This window comes from Acromyrmex echinatior, chromosome 9 (genome assembly GCF_024713525.1).
Source record: "Acromyrmex echinatior isolate Ae372 chromosome 9, ASM2471352v2, whole genome shotgun sequence".
Lineage (NCBI taxonomy): Eukaryota > Metazoa > Arthropoda > Insecta > Hymenoptera > Formicidae > Acromyrmex > Acromyrmex echinatior.
This window is the reverse complement of record NC_141860.1, coordinates 13,889,086-13,915,397: the sequence shown is the minus strand read 5'-3', so window position 1 is coordinate 13,915,397 and position 26,312 is coordinate 13,889,086. Positions and strand designations below refer to the sequence as shown.

At 41.4% G+C, this 26,312-nt stretch overlaps 1 protein-coding gene across 17 annotated transcripts in view; it reads right to left on the bottom strand.

Annotated features, from left to right (window-relative positions):
* Dscam1 (Down syndrome cell adhesion molecule 1) overlaps positions 1 to 26,312 on the bottom strand; it is a 414,656-nt gene that overhangs the window by 11,845 nt on the left and 376,499 nt on the right. For 8 of the 17 annotated variants that reach the window (XM_087409839.1, XM_087409840.1, XM_087409848.1 and 5 more), the window contains 9 exons: positions 18,487 to 18,923; positions 17,755 to 18,011; positions 16,737 to 17,049; positions 12,169 to 12,486; positions 1,623 to 1,742; positions 1,362 to 1,535; positions 990 to 1,286; positions 544 to 905; positions 54 to 422 (listed from right to left, as the gene is read on the bottom strand). In XM_087409839.1, the coding sequence (XP_087265965.1) occupies positions 54 to 422; positions 544 to 905; positions 990 to 1,286; positions 1,362 to 1,535; positions 1,623 to 1,742; positions 12,169 to 12,486; positions 16,737 to 17,049; positions 17,755 to 18,011; positions 18,487 to 18,923 (2,647 nt within the window). Of the gene's footprint in view, positions 1 to 53; positions 423 to 543; positions 906 to 989; positions 1,287 to 1,361; positions 1,536 to 1,622; positions 1,743 to 12,168; positions 12,487 to 16,736; positions 17,050 to 17,754; positions 18,012 to 18,486; positions 18,944 to 22,408; positions 22,693 to 24,258; positions 24,383 to 24,545; positions 24,670 to 24,860; positions 24,985 to 25,159; positions 25,273 to 26,312 lie in introns of those variants that run through there. The other 9 variants (XM_087409841.1, XM_087409842.1, XM_087409845.1 and 6 more) reach the window with 4 other exon arrangements.

Below are 26,312 nucleotides of genomic sequence, written 5' to 3'. Positions count from 1 at the left end.
AGATGCTACTGCAAATGATTTTATGCCTCCCTCTCAGTCATGTTTTTACTAACTTTGTAACCGGTGATAACGCCGTTGGCCGCGCTGAGTGGCGGTGATACCCAGGACACTCTGATAGTCTGAGAAGTAAGAGTTGTGCAAGTAGTATCATGAGGTGGTTGTTCGGGCACGCCTTCTGCGGTATGTTGCCTACGTTCCTCGCTCATTGGTCCGGAGCCGACTTTGTTAAATGCTTGAACAACCACACCGTACTGAGTGTAAGTCTTGAGGTTTGCGATCTGCAAGTGGTGCTCCTTTATGTCTTCCTTGGAGAAGTCGACAGTCTCAAACATGTACGGCTTGTCCGACGACTGTCTGTATCCAACATAGTAGCCGAGAATCTCACCGTTCCAGTCCTCACGCGGAGGCGGTTTCCACGTTACCTGATGGAATTTACGTTTATTACACATATATTCCCAAACGCTTATACAGCAATAATAACGTTATGAATGTTGCTGAAACGCTCTGTTTATGGGCTAACTACAATGCAATTGTTCTGCTTACCTTGAGCGTATGCTGATCGAGAGCATCCACTTTAATGGAAGTTGGCGGGCCAGTAGGTGCTTCTTCTGCAGTGATAATGGTGACCGTGTCAGATGGATCAGATGTGCCAATTTCGTTTTCAGCGACGATTCGAAGATGGTAGGTGGTCGCGGGTCTTAGATTATACACTCCGGCTACGTTCTGTTGTGAGCCAGGTACGAGCACTCGATCAATATCAGTTTCCCAGGAACCCTTGCTGATTTTGTATTCAATAACATATCGTTTAATCGGGCTGTTTCCATCATAAGGTGCGGCCCATGATAATTGCACCGAACGTCCTGATTTATCCAACACTTTAAGACCATATGGAACTTCTGGCACCTCTATAATAAATACATAAATTAGATCATGACTTTACATATTTTGTTGATTTATCAAACATGTTATATATAATTATATGAACCAACCTTGTACGATCATATTAATGCTAGTATCATCACTACCGAAGGCATTCGTGGCTACGCAAGTAAACAAGGCAGAATCGCTCCTTTCGGTTCGTTTGATGCTCAAGTCAGACAGTACTCCATTAGCCAAGATTTCTTCACGAATAGTATAACGAGGATCACTCTTCGTATCTAATCTCTTGTTGTTCATGTTCCATAAAATGCCGATTGGTTTCTCTCCTTGCGCCTCGCATTGCAATACAGCCGGTTCTCCACGACGAGCGGTTTGATTTCTTAGTTTAATTTCAAATTGCGGAGGAGCTAAAAAGATATTGCAAAAAGTTGTATAAAACGCAATAGAAATTACAAGATGCAAAACGACTAAACGTGAAATACCTTGAACCGAAATAAGAATGACAGCTGATAAGCCTGATCCAATTCCATTAACAGCCTCACAAAGGTAATAGCCTTCATTCGTCTTTTGTATATTGTTAATAGAGAGAGTGCCATCTTCCACGCTAATGTCAGGATTGCTCAATTTCAAATCCGTATAATCTCCCGGCGTATCCCCTGTAAGATGAAACAGACGTGTTATAATAAGTGTATGCAAGTAGAAAGATTTAGTATTTGTTAGGCTGCGGTTGCTAGTGTACTTACCAGCAGCTCTCTTCCATGTGACTTGAGGCTTGGGGAATCCGTCGGCTTTGCATTCTACTCGTGCATCGGATCCTTGAGCAAATGCTTTATCGGTAGGTTCCAGAATCCAACGAGGAGGTACTGTTACAGAATAAATAGATTAGCCGCGATGTATTTTTGCGTACATAAGATTGTGCAGTATCCAGGAGCCAGTCGCTTGAAAACTCGAGTCGTTTGCTTCTCAAAATTTATTATTTATAGTAATAAAATTATTATCTAAAGTTTAATTAATTTATACATGTGAATTAATTACAGTAATAATAGACTATATTATTTGCTTTCTTTAAGAAATATTCTGATGAAATTTAAGGAAACAACAATGAAAATAAATTGAAAAAATGAGTTTTTGAATTTTGTTAAAATTGAATGTCTGTATTTAAAATAATGAACGAAATTGCTGCTTAGCATTTATTCTTATATAAATATCAGATATTAGAAATAATTTTAATATTGTTAAATAATATGAAGACTCGAATTGTATAGCAATTTTGTCGCATGCAGAACAAAACGCGACACGCTCCTGCTACTGCGATGAATAAAATACACGGCATGCGGGATTCTGAAGTGATTATGCGGGTATCTAATGCATGGAATAGAGAGATAGAAAGTGAAAAAGAGAGAGGAAGAGAGAGAAAGAAAGAAAGAGAAAGAGAAAAAGGAGATGCATGCAAAAAAAGAGACTATGAAGGAATCTAACGGCATGCACGAAGCGCTATCGAATTTGTATTCGAGCACAGTACATCATGCTGTACCGCGTTTACTAATAACACTCGATTACGCTCGTTCATGTATATAAATGCGTGCATATTAAGTATTTACGCTACATACGCGTCTACAAAATGAACAAGGCAAAATGTGTGATGAGAGATGGTCAGGGGTCGAGGAGGGGCGTGTTTGGGGGAATCTATTCGTGGGTATAGGGTTGTGATAAATTGATCGTGGGGTGAATTCTGAGATGTGGTTGGATGGTCGGTCGGTCATCATAGTACAAGGACGCATTTTAGCGCGAATGGGGGGTACGGTGAGGTATAAATCGACACTCGAACGTACACGAGACGAATCACATGCAACTTGCATGTGAAACCTACGCAATCCTGCGATCACAAAAAGTGGCATTTAAATCATTTGTGCTACGGGAATGGCGAACGCGTTCGTGAAGGATGTAGAAACGCGATGAGATTCGCGTGCGAAAGGAAAATACATCCTGTCGCGTTATTTCGCCGCAGGGATGATCGAAGCCAACGTAAAAAGTCGCACAAGAGCGGCTGACGATGAGAGCAAAATAAACGAGGAAAAGGCCAACAGTTCGGCAAAAGCTATTGATTCTCAGAGCATGAAGGAAATTCGGATTGATTTTCGCTCGCTTGAAATATCGGCAGATACATAGTAAAGAGGAAATTACAGCGGTGAGAAGTAAATATAGACAGAGACAGAAAGAAAGAGAAAGAGAGAGAGAGAGACAGAGATAGAAAGTGTGAAAAGAAAGTAGCAAGATATAGCGAGAGAAAGAGTGTACGCGCGAGAAGGTCGTCATCGGTGACAAAAGCAACGCTTTTTTGTACAAGTTGAGCTGAGCGCGAGCTCCAACCAACTGAAATTCCAGAAAGCTTTCGCCAACAGGGGAAAAAACACATGATCAGCGTCACAGCAACGATGAATAAAATGCAACCAATCAAGCCTGTACTTAAATACTCGCGTGGGACCCGCGTTTTGTTTTGGTTTTTTTTTTATTTTTATTATCATTCCGAAACTTCGCTCAACCATCATTATCAACGTCATGTCATTCTCAGTGCTCCGTTCTTTACTCTGGACCTAACCGTGGACTCGTAAGGTTGCCTCGTGGATCGCCCTGCCCGACGGATTATTAGCGACACACGCGTAACGTCCGCTGTGCTCCGGTGTTACCGGCTCGATCAGTAGTATACTCGTCCGTGGGCCGAGTTTCCCGACGCTGAATCCCATGAACTGCGACAATGGTTCGCCCTCGTGGGTCCAGGCGATCTCAATTGGCGTGTCGCCTATCGGTACCATGCATGCCAATTGGGCGGCCTGCCCGGCATAGATCGGTCGGTCTCCAAAATCGAACGGATTGATCCGTGGCAGGACTGCAACGGAATGGCAGATAGATCCAAGTTCCCGTAAACGATCTTCATTCCGGTTTCTTCGCGATCGATCGTGCGAATGATCGTGGTTGATCGTCCGTCGTCATTTGCGTCCGTTTTCTGTAATACGCTCTTCCGTCCAAGAAACTAACGTTGCTTTTTCTCATATTTTTATTATGAGCGGCGTGCTGTTATTCTCCGTAGATTGCACGAAAAATAATCGATTCGGCTCTAAACTAATTGCGTTGGAATAATCGGAGCTCTGTGGCAGTCCTTCGACTAAATCGACTGACTTCTGTAACCGAGCTGTCGAGATCAGATCAGAGATGAGAGAAGGGATGCGGAGTGATAGAGAACGTGCCAGAGAATGAGAGACAGTTCTGGGCCGGGAGAGAATGAGGGACACGGCTCATCTCGTAGTAATCGACGCCTCGTACGTGATACAAACAGACGTGGGCACAAACTACTCTCGCCTATACGAATCAACTAAATAGTTTAACCTCGTTACAAGGAAAATAACTCTCTATAGATAGAAAGGAGGAATATGTGTCGAGCAATGCAGATTTCCAGACCAGACACACATATCTCGTATAATATCATTACAATACAGCTAGGACAGACAGATTGGAGATTTTACGACGTACGTGAAGCGGCAGCAAGGGGCGTAAATCTAACATATTGAAACGCTCTACTGATAGATATAAATATATATATGTGTATGTAACTACAGCCGAATAAAAGGGTAAACGTACCACTGCTTTCCGCTCAAATAGTAACACGCATACAAAACGGTAGTACTCTCACTACGCGTACGCCCGTTAAACACCATCATCATGCCGCGCGGTTTCGCTTTGTGTTAAAGAAAATATACGTATATATATATATATATATTTTTTTTTTTATTTTATTCTCTGTCTTTTACTGGATGCTTTTGTGATCGTGTATTCGTTTTCTCTGTACCGTTCACTTTCAGATGGGCGCTGTGCCGAGCACTGCCCGCTGGATTATCGGCGACGCAAGCATACTCCCCGGCGTGTTCTCCCCTGACAGCGGGAATCGTCAGGGCTGAGACTCTATCCCCCAACGCGGTGATACCCACTCCTTCGCCTACCTCTAAATGGCGGCCCTCGAACAACCACTTGAGCGAAATCGGCGTGTCCCCTTTCACGACCGCGCAATGGACGATTATCAGATCGCCGGAGTTGGCCTCGTCGAACGCGAACGGCTGCAGATGTGGAGCGACTGCCGGGAGATAGAGAACGAATAGAAACTAGAGACAACAGGCAATAATAGACGAAGAGAGAAAGAGAAAAAGAGTAAGAGAGAAAAAGAGAGAGAGACACACGGGCGAGAATGAATGTCTCGCTTCGCGAGGCGAATTTGCGCCGCATGAGATTTAAGACGCGATATCATTGAGCGCGATTAGCTCGGTAATTGTAATTGTAACAGCTGCTCTCGTGTCTGATCGCATCAGCAAAAATGGCGATTACAACCTAAACTTTATCGCACAAAGATCGATAAGAGCGCGACGGATATTTGAATGAAAATCGATCTTGAAACGAGTGTCTATGGGAAGAAACGACGGTCTAGGATAATGGATAGGGAAACAACTTGGATATACGGGATTGAGGAGAATTCGCAGGACTCAACGAAATATCGAGTAGATCCTTGCGGATCAGAGTATGCACCGTTGACAATAAGATCGGCCGAAAGCTCGTGTCTGCCGGCAAGGTTTTCCGCGACACACGTGTACGTTCCAGCATGGGTCGCCTGGACGGATCCTATGCTGAGTATGGCGCCACGTCCGCCCAAATCCACGATCGAGATTCCGGAGTGCGGCGAGATCGCATGACCGTTTAAGGTCCAACGGAGCTGCAAGGGTTGATCGCCCTCGACCACTGCGCACGGTACCGTTACTACTTGACCTGAGTTAAGCGGCTCCTCGCCGAACGCGAATGGCAATAATTTCGGAATGACTGGAAGAGAGAAAGAGAAAGAGATCAGAAAAGGAGAGAAAGAAGATCTTGAAGCCGCAGGCTACATCAGCACAGAGTTGCGCGATTATTAGATCGACGATAAGAAGTTGTATTATCTCGCGAAACATCCTCGCTTCATTCGTCCTCTCTTCGTTTCTTCTTATTTCCGTTTATTTTAAAGTCCGTGTGATGAGCGTGTCATTCTTGTATTGTATCAGGATGCTATTTCACCTGTGCGTTTTTGACACAGACTTGAAAAATTTATCGTACGACAAAAACGCACAAATGTAATCCCACCCTAACGCTGTATAATGTTTCGCGATGCTGATCGATAATGAAATCAAAAGAAACAGGCGGGTATAACCAAAGAAATTGAGAAAAAATATCATGTTTAATAAAAATTTGATGACTAAAATGACAGCGACGGGCTCTAGAAAACACAGACACATGTCGTGCTACGAGTAATATGAAAAGCGAAGATACGGAAAAATTTAGAGAGAAATAACTGCATGGGATAAAAGTATAAAACGGGAACGAGGCCTCGCGAGGGACTCGTGAAAATTATCGGAGGAGTGGATAAATCAGATGAGGATAAATTCAGACGAAAGATGGCTAAATACAGAAATGCAAACTGTGGCTTGTCGAAAGGTGTACCATTCACGTTTAACATGGTTGAATAGGAGGTTGATCCAGCTGCGTTTGAAGCAACACAGGTATATTCCCCGGCGTGTCGCGCAGCTACCGATTCGATGATCAGTTGTTTGACGCGCTTTCCAGTATCGGACACGATCACGTCGCCGTGATAAGATTGTATAGGACGACTGTCGAAGATCCACGTGATCTCCAGAGGAAAATCGCCTTTGGTCACTACGCATTGCACCGACACCAGATCTCCGGCATTAACGGGTTCCTCGCCGAAGGAGATCGGTGCTATCTGTGGAGAGACTGCGATACGAAAAAGAAGGTAAAGTATATGATTCGAAAAAGAAGGAAAAATCACGTATAATATCTTGTAAATATCCGATGAATACGTGTTTGGATTTTTTAGCCTTGAGAGTTCAAAAACGTGAGGAACGAATAGTTTTTGCGATTTTTGCATAAAGATATGAGAGGAATAAAATTGAAGGTAGCTTTGGTTTTTCATGATGTGGATCGATATCCAAGGACCGATAGCTTTAACGATTAAAATTTGTTATTGGAGAGGATAGATTTTGAAATACTTTGCGGGATGAAGTGCTGGCGGTGACACTACGTCTTGACATGCGGCTTTTTTTAAATACCATTGACCGACAAAACAGCGGAACGGCTGACGGATCCGACCAGATTGCTCGCGACGCAGCTATATTCGCCAGCATGACGGGCAGTCACAGATTCAATGGTCAGGACGGATGTTTTTTTCCCGGTATTTGTGATTATCACGTCTGGATGATTGAGACGCGTAATAATTTCGCCATTGAGACTCCATCGTATTTCAATTGGTAGGTCACCCTTTAAAATGCTACACATTGCAGAAACTTGCTCGCCCCAATTAGCTGGTTCTTCACTGATAGAAAATGGAGCAATTTGCGGGGCGACTGAAAACAATCGCAGAAAATAATCAATACAACGGTGTATGTAAAAAAATATATAAACTTTTCTTTTGTGTAGATTCAATTGGAATTGTAGAATTTATATATGTATCGTCGAGCAAACGTACTCCGCTTTCAACGCTTTCATCGCTTCCTTAATAATCTTAATAATCTTGATAATCTTAGGTCGTATCATTGCTAAACTTTCGTGTTTGTACGTTATCAATTGCCAATTATACCTCACGCGACGGGACGGTTTTAAAGGAGTGCCGTGTTATCGTTGTATACGCGAGGATAGGAGAACAGTTTCGTCTAGGTACGTTATGCTTGCAAGCAGAATCTCAAGCTCAATCTCTCGATCGCAACGAGGCACTTCATTTCATGTCATGCCAGTACCGTTCACAGCCAAGGTGGCGGAGTAACTCGTCGCTCCGGCAGCATTCGAGGCTGTGCAAGTATATTCCCCGGCGTGTCTCGGACTCACAGCCTCGATTGTCATTAAACTGACTCGCTTGCTGGTACTCGATATCGATATATCTCCGTAATTCTCCTTGGTGATAGCCTCGCCATTCAACGCCCACGCTACTTCGATCGGCAGGTCTCCCTTCACAACCGTACAAACCGACGAGACCGCTTCGCCCCAATTCGCGGGCTCGTCACTGATCGAGAACGGCGCTATCTGCGGAGCGACTGAAAACGATTTTCCAAAATATGACAAACCTATTTACAGGATAAATCCATTGAGTTCGATATGGTACATTTGCGTACCATACGAGAAAAACCGTTGCAAAGGTGCCTATTATAGGAAGAATATTAGAAAAATAATAGAAAAACATTTTTATAGTCGTGATCTAATTCATTATCTTGATATCTGTTTCATTGTTATTTTATGTTCTCTTACTAGTATATTTCTATCGCCATATATATTTTTCTTCATATAAATAATATAATAATTAACAGATTTTAATTCGAGAAAGATATAAAGATAGGCAAGTTCAGCGAGATAATACCTATTCATGCCGTTGCTTCGAGCTAACATAATGTGATGTGTATAAGATAGCGAGATGCAAAATTCGTTCGCAAATGCGCGATAAAGTCAGACGACAGACAAACGGTGTCCTCACCATACTCCCCATACTCGACGAAGCACAAGGGAATGTTGAAAAGATTATGAGCACTGGTGAAGAGATTGAAGGAGATGTGGTGAAAAGGAAGGTTTTGTCTTCGCCCGGCGAAGGAAGAATAGTCGAAATGTCGTCGCGTATATAGGTACACGTGAACACATGCGCGCGATGTTACCGTTCACGGCTAGAGCGGCCGTATGGCTGGAGGCTCCGGCTTTGTTCGACGCGGTGCAAGTATACTCGCCGGCGTGTCTAGCCGCGACAGCATCGATCGACAGGACGCTGAGGCGCTTGCTCTTCGTAATAGAGAACTGATCTGTACTTTCGACGGATATCGGCTCGCCGTTGAATGCCCAGGCAATGTCCATCGGGAAGTCCCCCTTGAGAATGGAACAGGTCGCAGAGATCGCCTCGCCCGAGTTTATCGGCTCGTCGCCGAATGTGAACGGGAATATCTGCGGAGCAACTGCGATCGCGAGTCGCGCGTGAGAATCGATAAATAACATTCACGTGTCGGTAAAATCCCCTCACAATTGTTACGGTCTTTTTACGATTCTCGTGAGACGGTCGTCGGCAAGCGTTACGATTCACGGCGATTATAGGAACAAGGGTATCGTATCGTGAGATTAAGACAATGCGATGAGGCAGGTTTTAATGATCTATGAATCGCAATGATGGATTAGGCAAGTGCTATACGACGTTTAGCTGACGTGCATGTGTGTTTCTGGAAATATGTAGATACCGTTGACGACGAGGATGGTCGAATGGCTGACGTTGCCGGCTCTGTTCGTAGCTACACACGTGTACTCGCCCGCATGCCTCGCGGCCACGGATTCGATGCTGAGAGCACTCATATGTTTATTTATGTTTGTGATTGTAATATCAGAATCGTGCAAACTAATCGGTTTGCCGTTAAACGTCCAAACGATCTTTACGGGAAAATCGCCTTTCATAATGGAACACGTCGCCGAAACCATGTCACCCCAATTCGCCGGTCCGTCACTGATCGCGAAAGGCCCTATGTGCGGCGCAACTATAATATTGTAATATTATAATAAATCAGAGATCAATTTCATGTTAAATTTAACTTTATACAAATAATAAAGAACAAATATTGGACTTATAATAATTAAATAGCAGCTTGGAAGCGTCACAACATTGCTCATACAATCGATCCTTTTAACGACGCGTCTGAATTATTCCTAGTATTCGCTAAAATAGAAGAAATTAAAGGATTATCGACAAGATTTTTCAGTATCAAGTTGATAATATTCTTCTTCCGAGCTTCCGAAAGAAAGGAATTGAAGGAAATCGTGGGAATGATGAATCGCTCTGCACATGCACGATAGGACAAAGTGAGAAAAGCTACGCGAAACACAAGACGTGGGAGACCTTTATACCATTCACGGCCAGTGATGCGGAAGAACTCGTTCCACCAGCAACGTTGCTAGCCGTGCAGGTGTATTCCCCGGCATGGCGTGCCGTCACGGCATCGATTGTAAGCAGACTGACGCGCTTGCTGGTACTAACTATCGATATGTCGGGATGATCTCGAGAAATTGGCTCGCCGTTGTGTGCCCACTCGATCTGGATCGGGTGATCGCCCTTCAACACCGTGCAAGTTACAGTGATGGTGTCACCCCAATTCGCCGGTTCCTCGCCGATCACAAATGGCATGATTTCAGGGGCAACTAAGGATACGTCTTAATTATAGCCCTGTTCTACTTTCGTCAAACTTTAAGTACGGTTTCTCGCCAAATGTTTATATAATACCATATTACACCTAAACTTAATATAATTGTAATATATAAACAGGATCTATATGTATATTTAAATCTCTTTCTTCGTCTTGTGATATCATGAGCATAGCCTGTCTCTTTTGTTAAATCTGAGAAACGCGAAGGAACATGAGGACCTCTTGGGAATGAGTGTGTAAGTAGTATTAATGTCAAGCTACATACGTGGAAGAGGCTCATACATGCACTGTAGAATTAATAGAAACTTCGAAGAACGTAATATGGTACCATTGACGGCTAAGGAAGCGGAATAGCTCGTTCCACCGGCAGCGTTAGTGGCTACACAAGTGTACTCTCCGGCGTGGCTAGCCGTAACAGCGTCGATCGTAAGTAGGCTGACGCGTTTGCTTGTGACAATTGTTATATCAGAAACATCATGAGAAATCGGCTGGCCGTTGAGCGCCCACTCGATCTGAATCGGTTGATCTCCTTTCAAAATGGTGCATGTCGCGGTGACTGTCTCTCCCCAATTCGCCGGTTTCTCACTGAGTACGAAAGGAGCTATCTCCGGAGCAACTAAAGTGGACAAATGACTGATCGTGTAGCAACCAATCTACTACAAGTTGATGATATAACACTGACAAGTATAAGTATAATAATACATGTCTTTTACGATTCGACAATACTGAAGACCACCACGATTGACCATCGACGATGATTTTGAGAGGAGCGGGAAGGGGAAGAGTAATGATGACAAATAATGGGAAAATGATGGGATATAGAGGACAAATATACAGGGAATTTCTCAGACAAGATATACCATTCACAGTTAAAATCGCTGAATAACTGGTTGCTCCGGCTTTATTCGACGCCGAGCACGTGTATTCTCCTGCGTGTCTCGCAGCCACGGACTCGATGCTGAGGATGCTATTCTTCCGAGTTGTCGCCAAGATATTAATGTCCGAACGATCTGGCCGAATCGGCTCGCCGTTCAAAGCCCACGTGATCTCGATCGGTAAATCGCCCTTAAGAATGGCGCACACCACGGAAATGGAATCGCCCCAGTTGGCTGGTTCCTCGGCGATATCGAACGGTGCAATTTGCGGTGCAACTGCAACGAGTATTACGTGTTTTTTCCCCTCTATTTTTCTCTATATAAATTGTCAATCTTCTTGACAATTACTTGAAATGGCAACGCTAGAAAAAGATTTGAAGACGAAGAAGAAATGAATAGAGCTGTCAGAATAGCTATCGGTTTTTTTTTTTTCTATTAAACCGAATACACAGTTTCGATCGGGAAGAAAAGGGCGAGGAGAGTAGGAGGGAAAAACGAATCCAAGATCAACATTCTTTTCTATCGATTTTTCTATCGTAGATACCGTTGACTGTCAACTCCGCGGAATAAGTGATTGCGCCGGCAGCATTGGAGGCAACGCAAGTGTAAGTGCCCGCATGACTAGGACTCGCAGAATCTATAGACAGCAGGCTGTTCCTCTTGGTAGTGGTCACGGATATTCGATGATTCTCCTCGATAGGCATTCCATTCAACGCCCACGTGATCTCTAACGGGGTATCCCCGTTAACCACCGTACAAACCGCCGATACAGAGTCACCCCAATTAACCGCTCTGTCGGCCATTTCGAAGGGTGCGATTCGCGGCGGTACTGTCAAGGTCATAGAAAAACTATGTAACATTGAACCAGTATAAAAAAATAACACGTGAAAAATGATCAATTGTGGTCTTTCACGATTCCTTCTCAAGATGCAATGATTTTCTAGAAAGTTCGGTCGTGTAAAGTCTCAACAAACTCAACAAAGGATATCATTGACATTTTCAACTACGATACGCGATCATTATTAATTACATCTTGAAGCTGCGGCGCATTTACTGTACACGCAATTTTTTCTGGATGCCACAAAGCGCTAAGAGAAGCATAGCCCGATATTACGTGCGTCCAACCAACCACCCAACCGTCATTGATTCAAACTGGTCAAGCGTACCGTTCACCGAAAGAACCGAAGAGTGGGTAGCAGTTCCGGCCGTGTTGCTCGCAGTGCACGAGTACTCGCCCGCGTGTCTTGCGGCTACCGATTCGATCGTCAGTTGGCTGGCCCGTTTGCTACTCCTGCTTATTACTATGTCAGGATTGTAATTGTGCTCGTTGAATGCGCCATTCGCGATGTCGATCACACGCTCGTTAAATGACCAGATTATGTCGATAGGCAGGTCGCCTTTTATCACGGCACATTGAACAGTCGCCATCTCTCCCGCATTGGCAGCTTCATCACCAAAAGTGAAAGGTGCCAGTTGCGGTGCAACTGTAACCGCGAAGGACACACTCGTGAATCACACGTAGAAGCTTCCGGAGTGGCGCCCGAACACTCGTAGTAAGATTACGGGAAATGTTATCGAATCAACAAACTCAGAATCAAATTAGACGACTCATAAAATAGCACCTTTGAATCTTCAGAGGATAGATAAGGGGAAGGATAAGGAACAATATTTCAATAGAGAACATCGAACAATATTGTAATGATATACATTATAAAGCGATACAGGAAAAGGTTCTAAAATAAAATTAAAACAAGAGTAAAGGAAAAGGTTCAAATGAAATGAGAACAAAATAAAGGGAAAAAAGTATACAAGGACCATCGTTTCGCTGTCACTGCGGGATGGACCGTACGTTGTCGTCTGTGACGATAATCTCGCTGCTAGAAGTACATTGCGCAGGATTATCGTCTCGACAATAACAGTGAGCGCGAAGAGCGGTAATTACTCAATTGATATATTATTGCAGAAATAGAAGAAGTTACAAAAGGATAATAAAACTGTACGTATACAGGATATATGTATATGTAAGGCAGTGCGTTTCTTTTTACATATACGAGCGCGATACCGTTCACCGAAAGTATAGCGATGTGACTGTCGGATCCGGCAGCATTGGTCGCAGTACATTTGTATCTTCCAGCATGTCTCGCCGCCACGCTGTCGATGCTCAAGAAGCTGACTCTCTTATTGGTCACGATACTAACATCCGGTCGACTCGAGTTGATTGGGATGTCGTCGAAGGTCCACATCAATTTTACAGGGAAGTCACCTTTGACGATCGTGCAAGAAACCGACAGCATCTCGCCGGAGTTGAGGGGATCGTCACCGAAGGAAAACTGAAGGATCTGTGGCGCGACTGCGTGAACGACAGCGACACAGGCGAAGGAGTATAATGACAGACAAAGGAGGGTATAGTAAGAGACAGAAAGTGTGACAGTGATCGGTGATGGGATAAAAAATATGTACGAGTGAATGTTAAATGAGTCAAAAATTTTCTTGCACTTTTTTATCAATATAATAAAAGAGGAAAAAATTAATAAAATATTAATATTATAATATTGTTAATAAATTCATAATAGGAAATAATTAGTAATTAATAGTGTAAAAAAAGTTGCGTATTTGTATTTATAAATGTGAAGTATTCAGTGATCAGCTATGATAATCGATCGCTTCAGGAAAACGAGGAAAATGCATGACAGACGGGAAGAGCATTCATTTCTTCTGTGAGAATCGATTGCATATACCGTTTACAGCCAGATGAGCCGTATATGTCGTGGCACCAACGCGATTGGACGCAGTACAGGTATAATCGCCAGCGTGTCGAGCCGCGACCGATTCGATAGTTAAGACACTGTTCTTTCGATTCGTGCTGGCTACTACTACATCAGAGTCGCGACTGTCGATCGGCGTTCCGTTAAAAGTCCAAGATATTTCAATAGGCTGATCGCCCTTCGTGACAGAGCAGGTGATTGAGACTAGTTCGCCCCAGCTGGCCGGCTCATCCCCGAAAGCGAAAGGTAGTATTTGCGGGGCAACTGGAAAGAGCGACTGGGAGAAACGAGACAAGAAAGAGCAAGTGTCGGTTCGTGATGCGGCGCATTTCCTAATCGCATAATTCGGAGACATTTTTACACGTATCGATTATGACGTTCATTTCAGTCAAATGCGATATGGATTACTAGATAAGGTTGGTATGGCGGTGGAGTATGTACCTTGTTTTATTACAAGAAAGCTTTCGGAAGAGATCTTTTAGGATAACGGGTGCGGGTTCGGGAAAACTTGAGGTTCGTGATAGTTATTATGTACTGTGTCTATTGTAACGGAAACCGTGCCGAGGGAATTAGGGTCGTACCGTTGACGGTCAAAGTTGTCGATCGACTGACGGAACCAGCTAAATTTGACGCGGAGCAAGCGTACTCTCCGGCGTGGCGCGCCGAGACGCCGTCGATGCTGAGGGTGCTCAAGTGCTTGCTGATTCTGGTGATCGTGATACCCGTATCTTTTGACGTATCGATCGGTATGCCATCGAACGACCACGATATATCCATGGGCATGTCGCCCTTCAGGATCGAGCAGGGCACGGACACGGAGTCTCCCCAATTGGCGATCTCGGCATTGAAAGCGATTGGTAGAAGCTGCGGTCCGACTAAAGGTTTCGTCAAACAAATCATGCTTCATTACCGGAAAGGATGCAACGACGTCTGCGAATGATTCTCGGTAATTCTAACAAACACCTATACGTTAGTCAACTACCCGTCGAACTACCCGATCTCATTAAAGCTTTCAGGATTCAAGTAGGCAGAGGATTCAACAACATTGACGCGAAGGAAGCGTGACGCAAACGAGGGAATAACTATGGTGCTGTTTGCAAGGTCTGTGCAAGGGACAAGATAGAAGGTGATAAAACGCAACTGAAGAATGATAAAGACTGTGTTCTCTAGGAACAAATAATCCCGAACCATTGACGGTGAGGACGGTCGAGTGGGACGCCGTTCCAGCCGCATTTTCGGCGGTACAAACGTACTCCCCTGTATGTCTCGCGGTGATGACTGAGATCATGAGCATGCTAACGCGATCCGCGACCTTCTTCGCGAGTACGCCGGAGGAGCCGCCCATCTCTTCTCCGGGATAGCTCCAACGTATGTTCAACGGCAGGTCACCGCTCGACACGATACACTGCAGATTCGCAAATTCCCCGGCATTCATCGGTAGCTTCGTGAACGCAAACTCCTGAACGATCGGTGGCACTGAAGATGGAGGAGCGATGTATGGATGTATATGATTATACGCGTCCCGCGTCAATGTGCCACGCTCGTGGATATCATAGACATGTTACATTCAATCTCGAATTGCAGCGGGAATATTCCAATTGTGCGACACTCAAGATATTCTTTCTCAATTACTAGAACGCTGAAGTTTGATTCTGCCTCAGGTATGCGAATTCAATATGTGCCGCGGGAAAACTTGGTATCTTATCTCATTGTCAGCAATGAAACAATGCCTATAACACGCACGAATGCGTGGCATTTGTTGCTAAGCGAGACGGTCGCGCAATGGGAGAAGAGAGATCTGAATTGAAAACAAGCGCAACATTTTCTTACTAACGATTCAATCGGCCACCGCCATACCAACTCCCAGACTTTCCACGAATGTGTGTCCTCTCTGTAGATCGATGTACGTTTGCTCTACGTTATTAAGTGATCGGTAACGTCCACTGAATGCAGTTCCCGAATCCGTGCCCGTGTCCTACAATCGCACCCTTTAAAGTCTACGACACGTTCCCTACACGCGTGAACAACGTCCTCAATAAACAATTTGCCGGTACCTCCGGCTCGGTATCATAATCAATACGAAACGGTGCGATGTAACAAAGTATATTGATGATTACGTAACAGACACGAAAATCTGCTGTAAAGAGAATAGCTGCAAATAAATGTTTGCTATCCTAATATTATTATAGTTAATACATTTATCTCGTTGATCGGTCGGTTTGTTGGCCGATAACTGAAAATATAAATATACCCTTTGTTTTCGAAATTATTTAGGAGACAGATTATTTTAATCGATAAACAATTAATTGCTAAACAGAACATTAATTGTTCTGTCCATATTAATTATTCCATATATTATTTATGCTAAATGTATTTAAGAATATAATAACAGATTAATGATAGAGTAAACTTCTATTCAATTTACGAATATTCTGTTACATTTAAATTTTCCACCTTAATATTAAATAAATATTTCATTAAAACTCAATTCTCTTAATAAGTTCCGTGCCGCGTGGATCACCGATGATGTACGCTAAATTTTCCATTCAAACCGATATTTTGGAAAATAAAGATAAAAAACTTTTTTTTATTTTATATATATAGAGAGAGAGAAAAGTATCAAATAAAAAACAGGTTTCGTAACCAAAATGGTACAGAATTCATGAAAAATATATAGAATTTATGTTAAATATAAAAATAATATAGAATTCGTTAATTTACAAATTTTGAGACATGGTGTCTCGGCGCTAAAACAAGCGCAGCGATATTATATAATAACTATGTTGCGTGGGTCATCGATGACATGGTAGATAAATTACGAAAAATTTGATTTGGCACGGAACGTATTAAATGTCAGTAATTCTTTTACTTTTAAGGTACTATTTTATATGAACAAAAAATTAATATTTATATGAAATTGAAATATTATATTCAAAGAAAAATGCTAGAAAATAAAATGTCAAACTTACCCATAACTTGAACCTCCAATGTTCCACGTGCGCTGTAACCTTGTGCATTACGTGCCACGCAAGTATAGGTTGCCTGGTCGCTCATTCGTTCAACATTCTCGATGATGAGTGTGCCATTAAGGAAGACCTTTTGCTTTCTGTTGATTGGCAGGACCCTGGTATCTCGTTCCCAAACGATACTTTCGATCGGGTATCCAGCAACAGGACAAGTGACACGCAAAGTTTCTCCAGCAACGATGGCCTTCTTGTCCATGTGACGAATAAACGGCAAACCATAAACGTTGAGACGGGCAGAATGCTCAGCAGCTCCAACCTGACAGAATTAAACATTGCATATTTAGAATATCCGTGGAGGATTTAAATAAAAAATTATACAGCAGGTGTCCGATAAAGATTGTAATAACGCTTAAAATTAGATTCCTGAGATCATTTTGAAACAAAAATTATAATATCAAGGGCTATAATAATTTTTAAATTATAAACATTTAAAGTTATCGAATCATATCGTCTAAAATTCGCGTGTTCAAATGCGATATAATGAAAAATCTAATCATACTTAAGCGCACGAATTTTATTCGGTATGATTCGCTAACTTTAAATGCTTATAGTCAAAAACTATAGTCTCGACATTTTAGTATTAAAATTTTCATCTCAAAATGATCTCAGGAATTAAGCGTCGTTACAAATTTTACCCTACACCCTCTATATATAACACAAATATACAGCCTTGACCATAAAACACAATGTTTTACATCCAATGAAAAATAAATTAAAAATAGATTTATTAACAAATAATATTTATTTTTATAACAATTTTAATATGTTATTAATTTTCTTTTGTTTTTTATTTATTTATCGTATCTTTTCTAATACACCATTGAAGGTGTTTTACGTGTACCTATAATTGCATTATATTATACATATATGTATTTATTAATGATTGATAAATAAAATTTAAATAAAATAAGTCTACACATTTTTATATAAAAAAATTTAATAAAAAATCAAGAGAATCAACCTTTGACGCAGCGATGCACTTGTAGAGACCACCATCATTGGTATGAATGCTCGAAATATTCAGATGCGACACGACATCGCCATTGACCGTGACGTATTGTCCCACTTGCAGTCTCTCGGTGTTCGACAACCGTTTTCCATCAAGTTCCCAGGTAATTTCGGGGGTAGGATTTCCGCTGGCAACGCACTTCAAAAACATACTCGGTCCGGGTTGAAGAGTCTCTTCGGCGAAGGCTTGACGGATCTGCGGGGGCTCGACTGTCGATAATCAAAGAGATGAAAAGATAATTCTGTTGACAATCATAGCGTTATGATTCTGTTTTCGCGGCATCAATTTTTCTAATTAACGATTTCATATTCATTTACAAATATCACTTCAACAAAATTATTAAAAAAAAAATTTTATTAATTTATGAAAATTTGTTACCTTACAAAATTATTATCAAAATTTTTAATTGAATTAATCACTAAGAAAAATTTCTGAAAAATTAATGAAGATTCTGATTATATTAATCAGAATTCTGATAATTCAACTAGAATTATAATAGATAAATTCAATCGGAAAGATCTAATTTAATTAGTTTCGATTAATGCAACTAGATTCTTTTCCTAGTACACAAATATAGTAAATCAGTTTACATACAAAATTGCCATTACCTGTAATTAGTAAAAATGTTTATTACTAATTTAATTACACCATTGGAGGAAAATAGAATATAGAATTTTAACTTACATCTGCCACCAAGTTTTAATTCTGCCGTTGCTTGCGCACTTTCCTGATCATTTCTAACGAAACATTGGTACATTCCCTTGTCCTCTTTTTTCACACTCTCGATTCTCAGCACGCGATCTTCCAATCCAAGGGGCTTTCCATCTTTGAGCCACGAGATGGTCTTGATCGGGTTGCCTTGTACGGTACAAGTGAAGGTCGCTGGTCTTCCAAAGTCGATGGTCTGCGTGCTAGGTTCGATTTCCGCGATCAGCGGTGCCGTAACAGTCAAAACGGTCTCCACACTTTCGCCGCCGACGGAATTGTTGACGATGCAAAGATATTTACCGGAATCTTCGACTCGGGCTTCACGGATGATCAGAGTTCCGCTGACCTGACGTACGCGCTCATTTAGTTGAACCGGCTGACGCCTCGATGTGCCCTCGATGAACTTGTACCATCTGGAACAAGAAAATAAAAACTACCGATTTTCGCGTCAATGCCGGAACGAGAATTGCTCGTTCCGTATCTTTATTTGCTTACATAAATCAAAATTTATATCGCAAAATGGAACAAGAATATACGAGTTAATTTTATAAATTTAATTCGTAAATTTTATTTTTTATGTGAATGACTTATAAATCAATTCTTTATAGAAGAACATTTTCTTATTATTTTTATTATAATATATAATATTACAACATTTTTATTATAACGCGTTCAGCTTACACAAAATTCTAACGGGAGAATGAGACACGTACAAGACTGTGAATAAATTGATATAAATCCATAACGCGAATAACACTATTTGTTCCATTCTACGCTATTATGCCTTAAATTCTATATGCAGGGCTTTGGGCGTCTCTGGGCACGGCCTTCCGTTTCTCCACCGATCTATCGGTGTCACATCTCTTTCGCGAAATAATTTTGTACAAGAACAAAATCACAATTCAAGAATAAAACAAGATGTTTCTACTGTAGCCTCACGATCGAGAAGCAATGCAGGCGGGGGCGCAACAGAAGAATAAAGACAATGACGACGACAATAGATTAATAAAAGCAAAAGAGAATACGTAAAAAAGTATTCACATGTCGATTCTTGCCGCGATAAAATCCCTGAGGAAGAAGGTGAGGGGCGATTGTGTGCAGTGTGAAAGCAACGAACGATTATATACTCGATTCTTCATGATATTCACAACGACGCTCGTCACTGATTAGCTTAGGCAAGGAAGGTGTAAAAAAGAAACGCCAAATCCAGAATAAAATGATGTAATCAAGCGATCGCAATAGCGGTTTTTTGACGTGGTTTGTTGTAGGCGGGTGCTAGTGCAAAGAATCTTTCATACTTTTCTATGTAAGCAACAATATCTCTCACACAATACATGTCGCGATACAAAATCATTTAAAAATTCGTCCTCTAGCATTGATTAACCAATTCCAGAACTGTAAAGAATAGAATTTGTGAGATATTGTCGAATGTACAATCACAAATGGTGGCGGATAGTGGAAGGCGATCGGGCAGGGAACAAAAATAGTAGTGATGAATTGGCGGTACGTTTAATGGCGATGGTGCAATTGGACGACGTGAAAAAAATGTTAAGGTTCGATTCTCCTCAGTCACTCACACACGCCCAATGTGTACATGAACGAGCGATCCACTTCTTTTACCTTTTCTTTTGAACGAGTGAGAGAGAGAGAGGATGGGGAATGAATTAATACGAGCGGATGAACGGAGGCACGAGAAGGTGGCAAGGACTTACCAGCCAAATATTGTGGGACTTATTTGGAGGTGTGCAGGTGTAGGGCAACATTGACCGCCCCATTGATCGGGTGATATCCTCTCGGACCACCCGGATCAGCACCGAGGATACCGGGGGAGCAGAGGGCCCGCATCCTTTTCGAGGTCGCGCTTCCGTCACCTATCTCGAGGGTTGAGGGGAGGATCCAGTTGGCACTGAAAACCAACACGTCCAATTGGCCCCGGATCAGGGATATACATTTCGTCATTAGCACTATTGTTTGTGACTCATGTAATATCGCGTTTAGTTTACATTCGGAATTAACAGGCCATCGAAATTATTAAACCGTCGCATGAAAGTCGAGAGCATCAGTCATTTCTCAGCACCTTTCCAAGCTCTGCTCTAATCTGCGCTCTCTCTCGTTCTCTTCCCCTCTCCTCCTCCTTCTCTACGTCTCTGCACTCTTTCTCTTATATTCTGCACCAAGTCTTAAAAATACTTTTACATTTCTTCTCTTGGATTTCATAATATCATCCTATCTCTGTATTAAAAAAATCATGTCCTTTTTTCTTGCCCCTGTCAAATCTTACGGTACCGCCACCCGACACGGGGTAGAGGGTAAGGATGGAAAATATCAATAGTGAATACAGGATCTGTGCCCCGCGGAGCGTGAGACTACATCCAAATCAGAGAGAAAAAAGATCTGTACGGAGGTGTGTACCTAGTAATCGGGGCAGGAAAGCCTTGTGCCGCACACGCCAGCGCCAGAGACTCGCCCTCTACCCCGCGGTACTTATTAAGGCCGTCACCAGTCGTCTTCGGGGCAGTACGACCAGACGGCTCTGAAATAAATAGATTGCCCAAAGTGTGTGAGAGCTTCGTCTCTTGATAACGTTTCGGGTCCATTCTATTTTTTAATTGAACTGCGGAACCGGTACGCGACGTTTGAATTTTAAGCGACTAACAGTTTTATACATACCCTATCGCCTTTGCGTTCGACCTGGCTTAAGTCGACAGAATTTTAGCATGCAATCTACTCACCTGACTACGATGCCAATCTTGCCAGATGGTGAACCGATTTTGAATGTAATGTTATAGTAAGTTTACATCTGATTATTTACTGCGTGACGCTCACATCTAATTAATGTAACGTAATGGCAGAAAATATTTTAATGTTTATATTGCATTTTGTTACTATATACAGGGTGATCCAGACTATCCACAAGAGAATACTCGGAATATACATATTTCTCATGAAAAAGTGAATCGAAAGTGTCAATAGCAAAATGTTGTAACATCAATAATTTGTAAACAATAAAAGTGTCCAATCACAGGACGTGAAGTTCGAGCCATCAGGTGCGATGCAATCTAAGCAGCCGGCCGCGCGAACGCTTTGATATCGCTAAATGGTATCGCTTAATTGCGTCGCATCCGATGGCGCGAACTTCATGCCCTGTGGTTAGACATTTTCAAAGCTTTACCGTTTAAAAACTATTGATATTACATTTTCATGCTATTGACATTCGACTCATTTTTTCACACACACACACACACACACACACACACACATATATATACATAAATTCAAGCGTCACACGGTAAAAGTTTGATGTAAACTCGCTATTAGCTTGGATATTTATCCGCTAAACACAATAAAATATAAGAATAACAATGTTATAATTTCCTATTCACTAATGTAACTGTTACGCACATGTGCTATGTTACATTATATATATTATATTATATTTTATATTATTTAGTGGGAAACTATAATATTGATTTAATGTTACTGTCATTTTGTGTTTAACGGATATTCCGAATTTACAAAATTGTTAATTCCTTAACTCACTATGCCTATCTAATTTTCTATAGCTCATCGAGAGCATTCTCACATGAGCACATTTCATTTCAGTAATCTATAGAACGTGATTCACTTCATTGACGACGACGATGAAGAACAGAAAAAAAAACAGATTATACAAATTTGTCCGCGTGGAAGAAGACGTCCAAAGTCTACCTTGTGAGAGGCACAGGGTATCCCTGAAGCGAATGACTCAACGCAATATCCTGACCTTCAACAGCCAGAACAACTTCGAATCCGAACTTCTTGCCTGATGATCGTGGCGCGATTTTATTTGTGCCCTCTGAAATAGTATCGTAAAGAAAACACAGGAAGGAAGATATTGAAGCGATTTTTGCCAATGTACCTTGTCAATGGGACAGGAAAACCCTGAGTGGCGCATTCCAAAGCTGCCATACCCGCCTTTGGTACATCTATCAACTTGCCACCTTCGTAACGTTCACCGGCAATGCGTGGCGCAACATTGCCGGTTGGTTCTGTAAGCAGGGAATCGGGGTGCAAGAACACGAACTAGCGTAGAAGGCATATCTCATTTCTTCAATTGGACCTTCCCGCAATTGTATCGCAATTAAAAATGAGATATACAAATGTTATTTCGAAATTGTCTGATATGCGATTCTTATTCGCATCGCAATTTGTCAATCGACTTGTAAATGCCTGTACCTGAATGCAGGTGCTGGGAAACCCTGAACAGGACAAGGTAGGCCAACCGTCTGTTCGATTAGGATGTCCCTTCTTAATCCGTTCACATCCTTGTCTCGTACATTCGGACGTACAGTGCCTCGCGGTTCTGCAATTGCGCAAATATTGGGGAAACTGGGAAACGCGACGCCACCATAATCATCATCATCATCATTATTATTGTCATCATCGTCGTCGTCGTCGTTATCAAATGTATTGTTGACGCATGACACGCGGAATGCGGGTTTGCGGACGGTAAAATGTGAAGATAACGATTAATAACTGCATTTTACATTCTTAAGAATTGCATTACAACGTCATGTTTTTTAAAAATTTCTTTAATCAATTTTACTAAAATTTCGTACAATTATCAATAAATTTGAAAAAGTTTAAATAATTTTATAATATTGTACAAATTATGTTTCAGTGACGATTTTGGTTAAATTGTGCGAACAGGCTCACCTGAATAAAGGCGACGGACTGGCTTGAGCCTCGCAAAGCAACGTCACTGCATGACCCCTGTTTTTCATCATTTCATCAAATTTAGATCTAGGCGGCAATCGAGGCGGACTACTTCCAACCGGTTCTAAAAACGAAAAGGGTGAAAGGTTCACCTGCCACGAAATCAATCGATATCTTCACATATATGCTTCAATTTAATATTAGTACATGATCGGCAGGATGCATTTCTTATTTTAGTAAAAACAAATCTGTCTCTATTTCCTGACTTGTAAAAAGTCAATTAATGTTTAAGATTAATGTTTAATCAATGTTAAAGATTAAACATTTTTAGTAGTTTTCTCTTGAAAATCTTTTCTTGAAGAATCTGGAATCAAATACTTCTTTTACATGTGTACATAAATTCCATTTAGAACTGTATCTTCATTTAATCTCTTCACTGTATTTTCATTTAATTTCCATCCCGGATAAGGAAATTCTTATCAAGAGCAAATATTTGCATTGCGTTTACGTCGGCGTACCTGAAGACAGGAAGTGGATTCGCTTGAGCCTGACACAGCATTACCATGGCAGTTCGCGACGCGATTGAGAGGACAGTTATTTTAGCTGTTGGTGGCACTTTCGGTGCTGCGCCAGTTATTGGCTCTAGATACGTAAACAATAAAGCGATAAAACGAATCAAGGTATGCTGATTGATATGAATCGCTTAAGGCTTAAGTGAGCAAAGCTATCCTTTGTCAAGAAAAGAGTTATATATCGAAGATATATCTTTAATCGCGAATAAAATTGATGAAACGGAGGAAAGTCTTTGCTACAGATTACAATAAATAATTGTAAATACCTATAAGCTGGAAGAGGGTGTCCCTGCGCGGGGCACAACATTGTTACAGCTACTCCGACGACATTCGCGAGAACATCATATTTAGATGTGGAAGCGACTCGAGGCTTCGCACCGTTTACAGGTTCTACAGAACGATAACGTTACGAGAATTGTATCGAATAAGCAAGAACAAGCTTTACGAAAATATGTTTAATTAAATATGTCGATGGACTGACCTAAATGCGGGAGCAGGGAATGCCTGTGCATCACACAACAAACTAATTTCGTCATCATTCGTCACTTCGAAGGAATTGGATTTTGCTGTTTTCGGGAATTTTGGGGCTACACGACCTGCTGGCTCTAATGCACATAAATTTTATTTTTCTTAATTTTTTACGACAGAAATGCGCCACCGCCATATATTTATTTATCAATTTGTTAAAATTAAACTAAGTAAATGTTACGTAAAATATATTTCAAAAATGCCGATAAAATATATTTATAAATATGTATATAGACTGACCTAAATGCGGGAGCAGGGAATGCCTGAGCATCGCACAATAAACTGATTTCGGCTTCACTTGCCACTTCAAAGGAATTGATCTTTGCCATTTTCGGAAATTTTGGAGACACTCGACCCGCCGGTTCTAACGCGTAAATAAAGTTTATTATTTCTCTTAGAATAATACGACTGTGTCTTTAAAACGCGCCACCGCCAAGCAATATTTGTACTTCCTTTTTTAAATAAGAATAAGAAGATATATATATATATATATATATATATATATATATATATATACACACACACAAAACTAAGTGTATATATTGATGGACTGACCTAAACGCGGGAGCAGGAAATGCTTGTGCATCGCACAACAAACTTATTATGGCACCGTTCGCCACCTCGAATGAATCAATTTTTGCTGATTTCGGGAATTTTGGAGATACACGACCTGCTGGCTCTAGCATAGAAACAATATTTATTATTTTTCTTAAAATGATATATCTATGTCTGGACAAAACGAGCCACCGCCGTACAAAGTGATATATTATAAGTAGCCTATTAAAATTCAATTGAGAATAAGAACTGCATAGAATATATACAGACAAAATTAACTAAATATATTGATGACTGACCTAAATCCGGGAGCAGGAAATGCTTGTGCATCGCATAATAAACTTATCATGGCACCATTCGCCACCTCGAATGAATCACTTTTTGCAGATTTCGGAAATTTTGGAGATACACGACCTGCTGGCTCTAGCGTGGAAATGAAATTTGTTATTTTTCTTAAAATGACATCTGATAAAACGTCAGGATAAAACGCGCCACCGCCGTAATTTCTCATTAAATAATTGACTAAAATTAAATTTAAAATACTTATCCAAAAAAGAAGGCAAAAATATTAAAAATACAAATGAAAATGTAGATATACAATAATAGAGTATGAAAAGTAATTTAAAAAATCGTTTTGTAATTATTACTTTCAATGATAAAAAGATTTACAAATTTACAAATTTGCATTAATAAGATATAAGAGAAATGTAAATTATTAACCATAATTCAAAAACAATAAATTGTGTATTATACTTAATACTTCTACTTTAGCAGCAATCATTTTTAGCAGACTCCAAATTACGCGATCTCTATGTCCAGTTCGTTAACATCGTTACCTGTGAGTCGGAGGTGGCGATGCTTGAGCGGCGCAAGTTAGCGCGAGTGACGATTTCGCATTTCTTACATAAGTGCTGCTTTTCGCGTCGCTCTGAAAGGCGGGCGCCTTCGATCCCACGGGCTCTGGAGCGAAGCGAGAAAATCATCTGAATATCCTCCGATAATTTTTCATTCTCTTAATTACCTGAACGACGGTACGGGGAACCCCTGCGCAGGACAGTGTAAACTCGATGCACTTTCCGCAGCGCGTATAAATGAGTTGACGCGATCGTCACTCGAGAATTTCGGCCCCTTCGCTCCCATTGGCTCTGATAATATAAGAATCGCATAGATCGATTTCCGAATTAAAAGTTATATCGCAAAAACTTGTGTTTCTAAGATATGAAAACAAAATATTTTTTCAAAAAAAATAAAGCGAGCTACGATTATTATTCCACCGTTCTACACCACGAACTCTCATTAATGACGTACAAATCAATAAAGGGCACAATCACGCTTAGTACCTGAACGCTGGTACTGGGTGACCCTGTGCTTGGCACTGCATCGCAAATCCGACCATCAATTTAGTTTGTAGCCATCGTTTCGCGTCACCCGTGACGGAAGGCGCCTTACTGC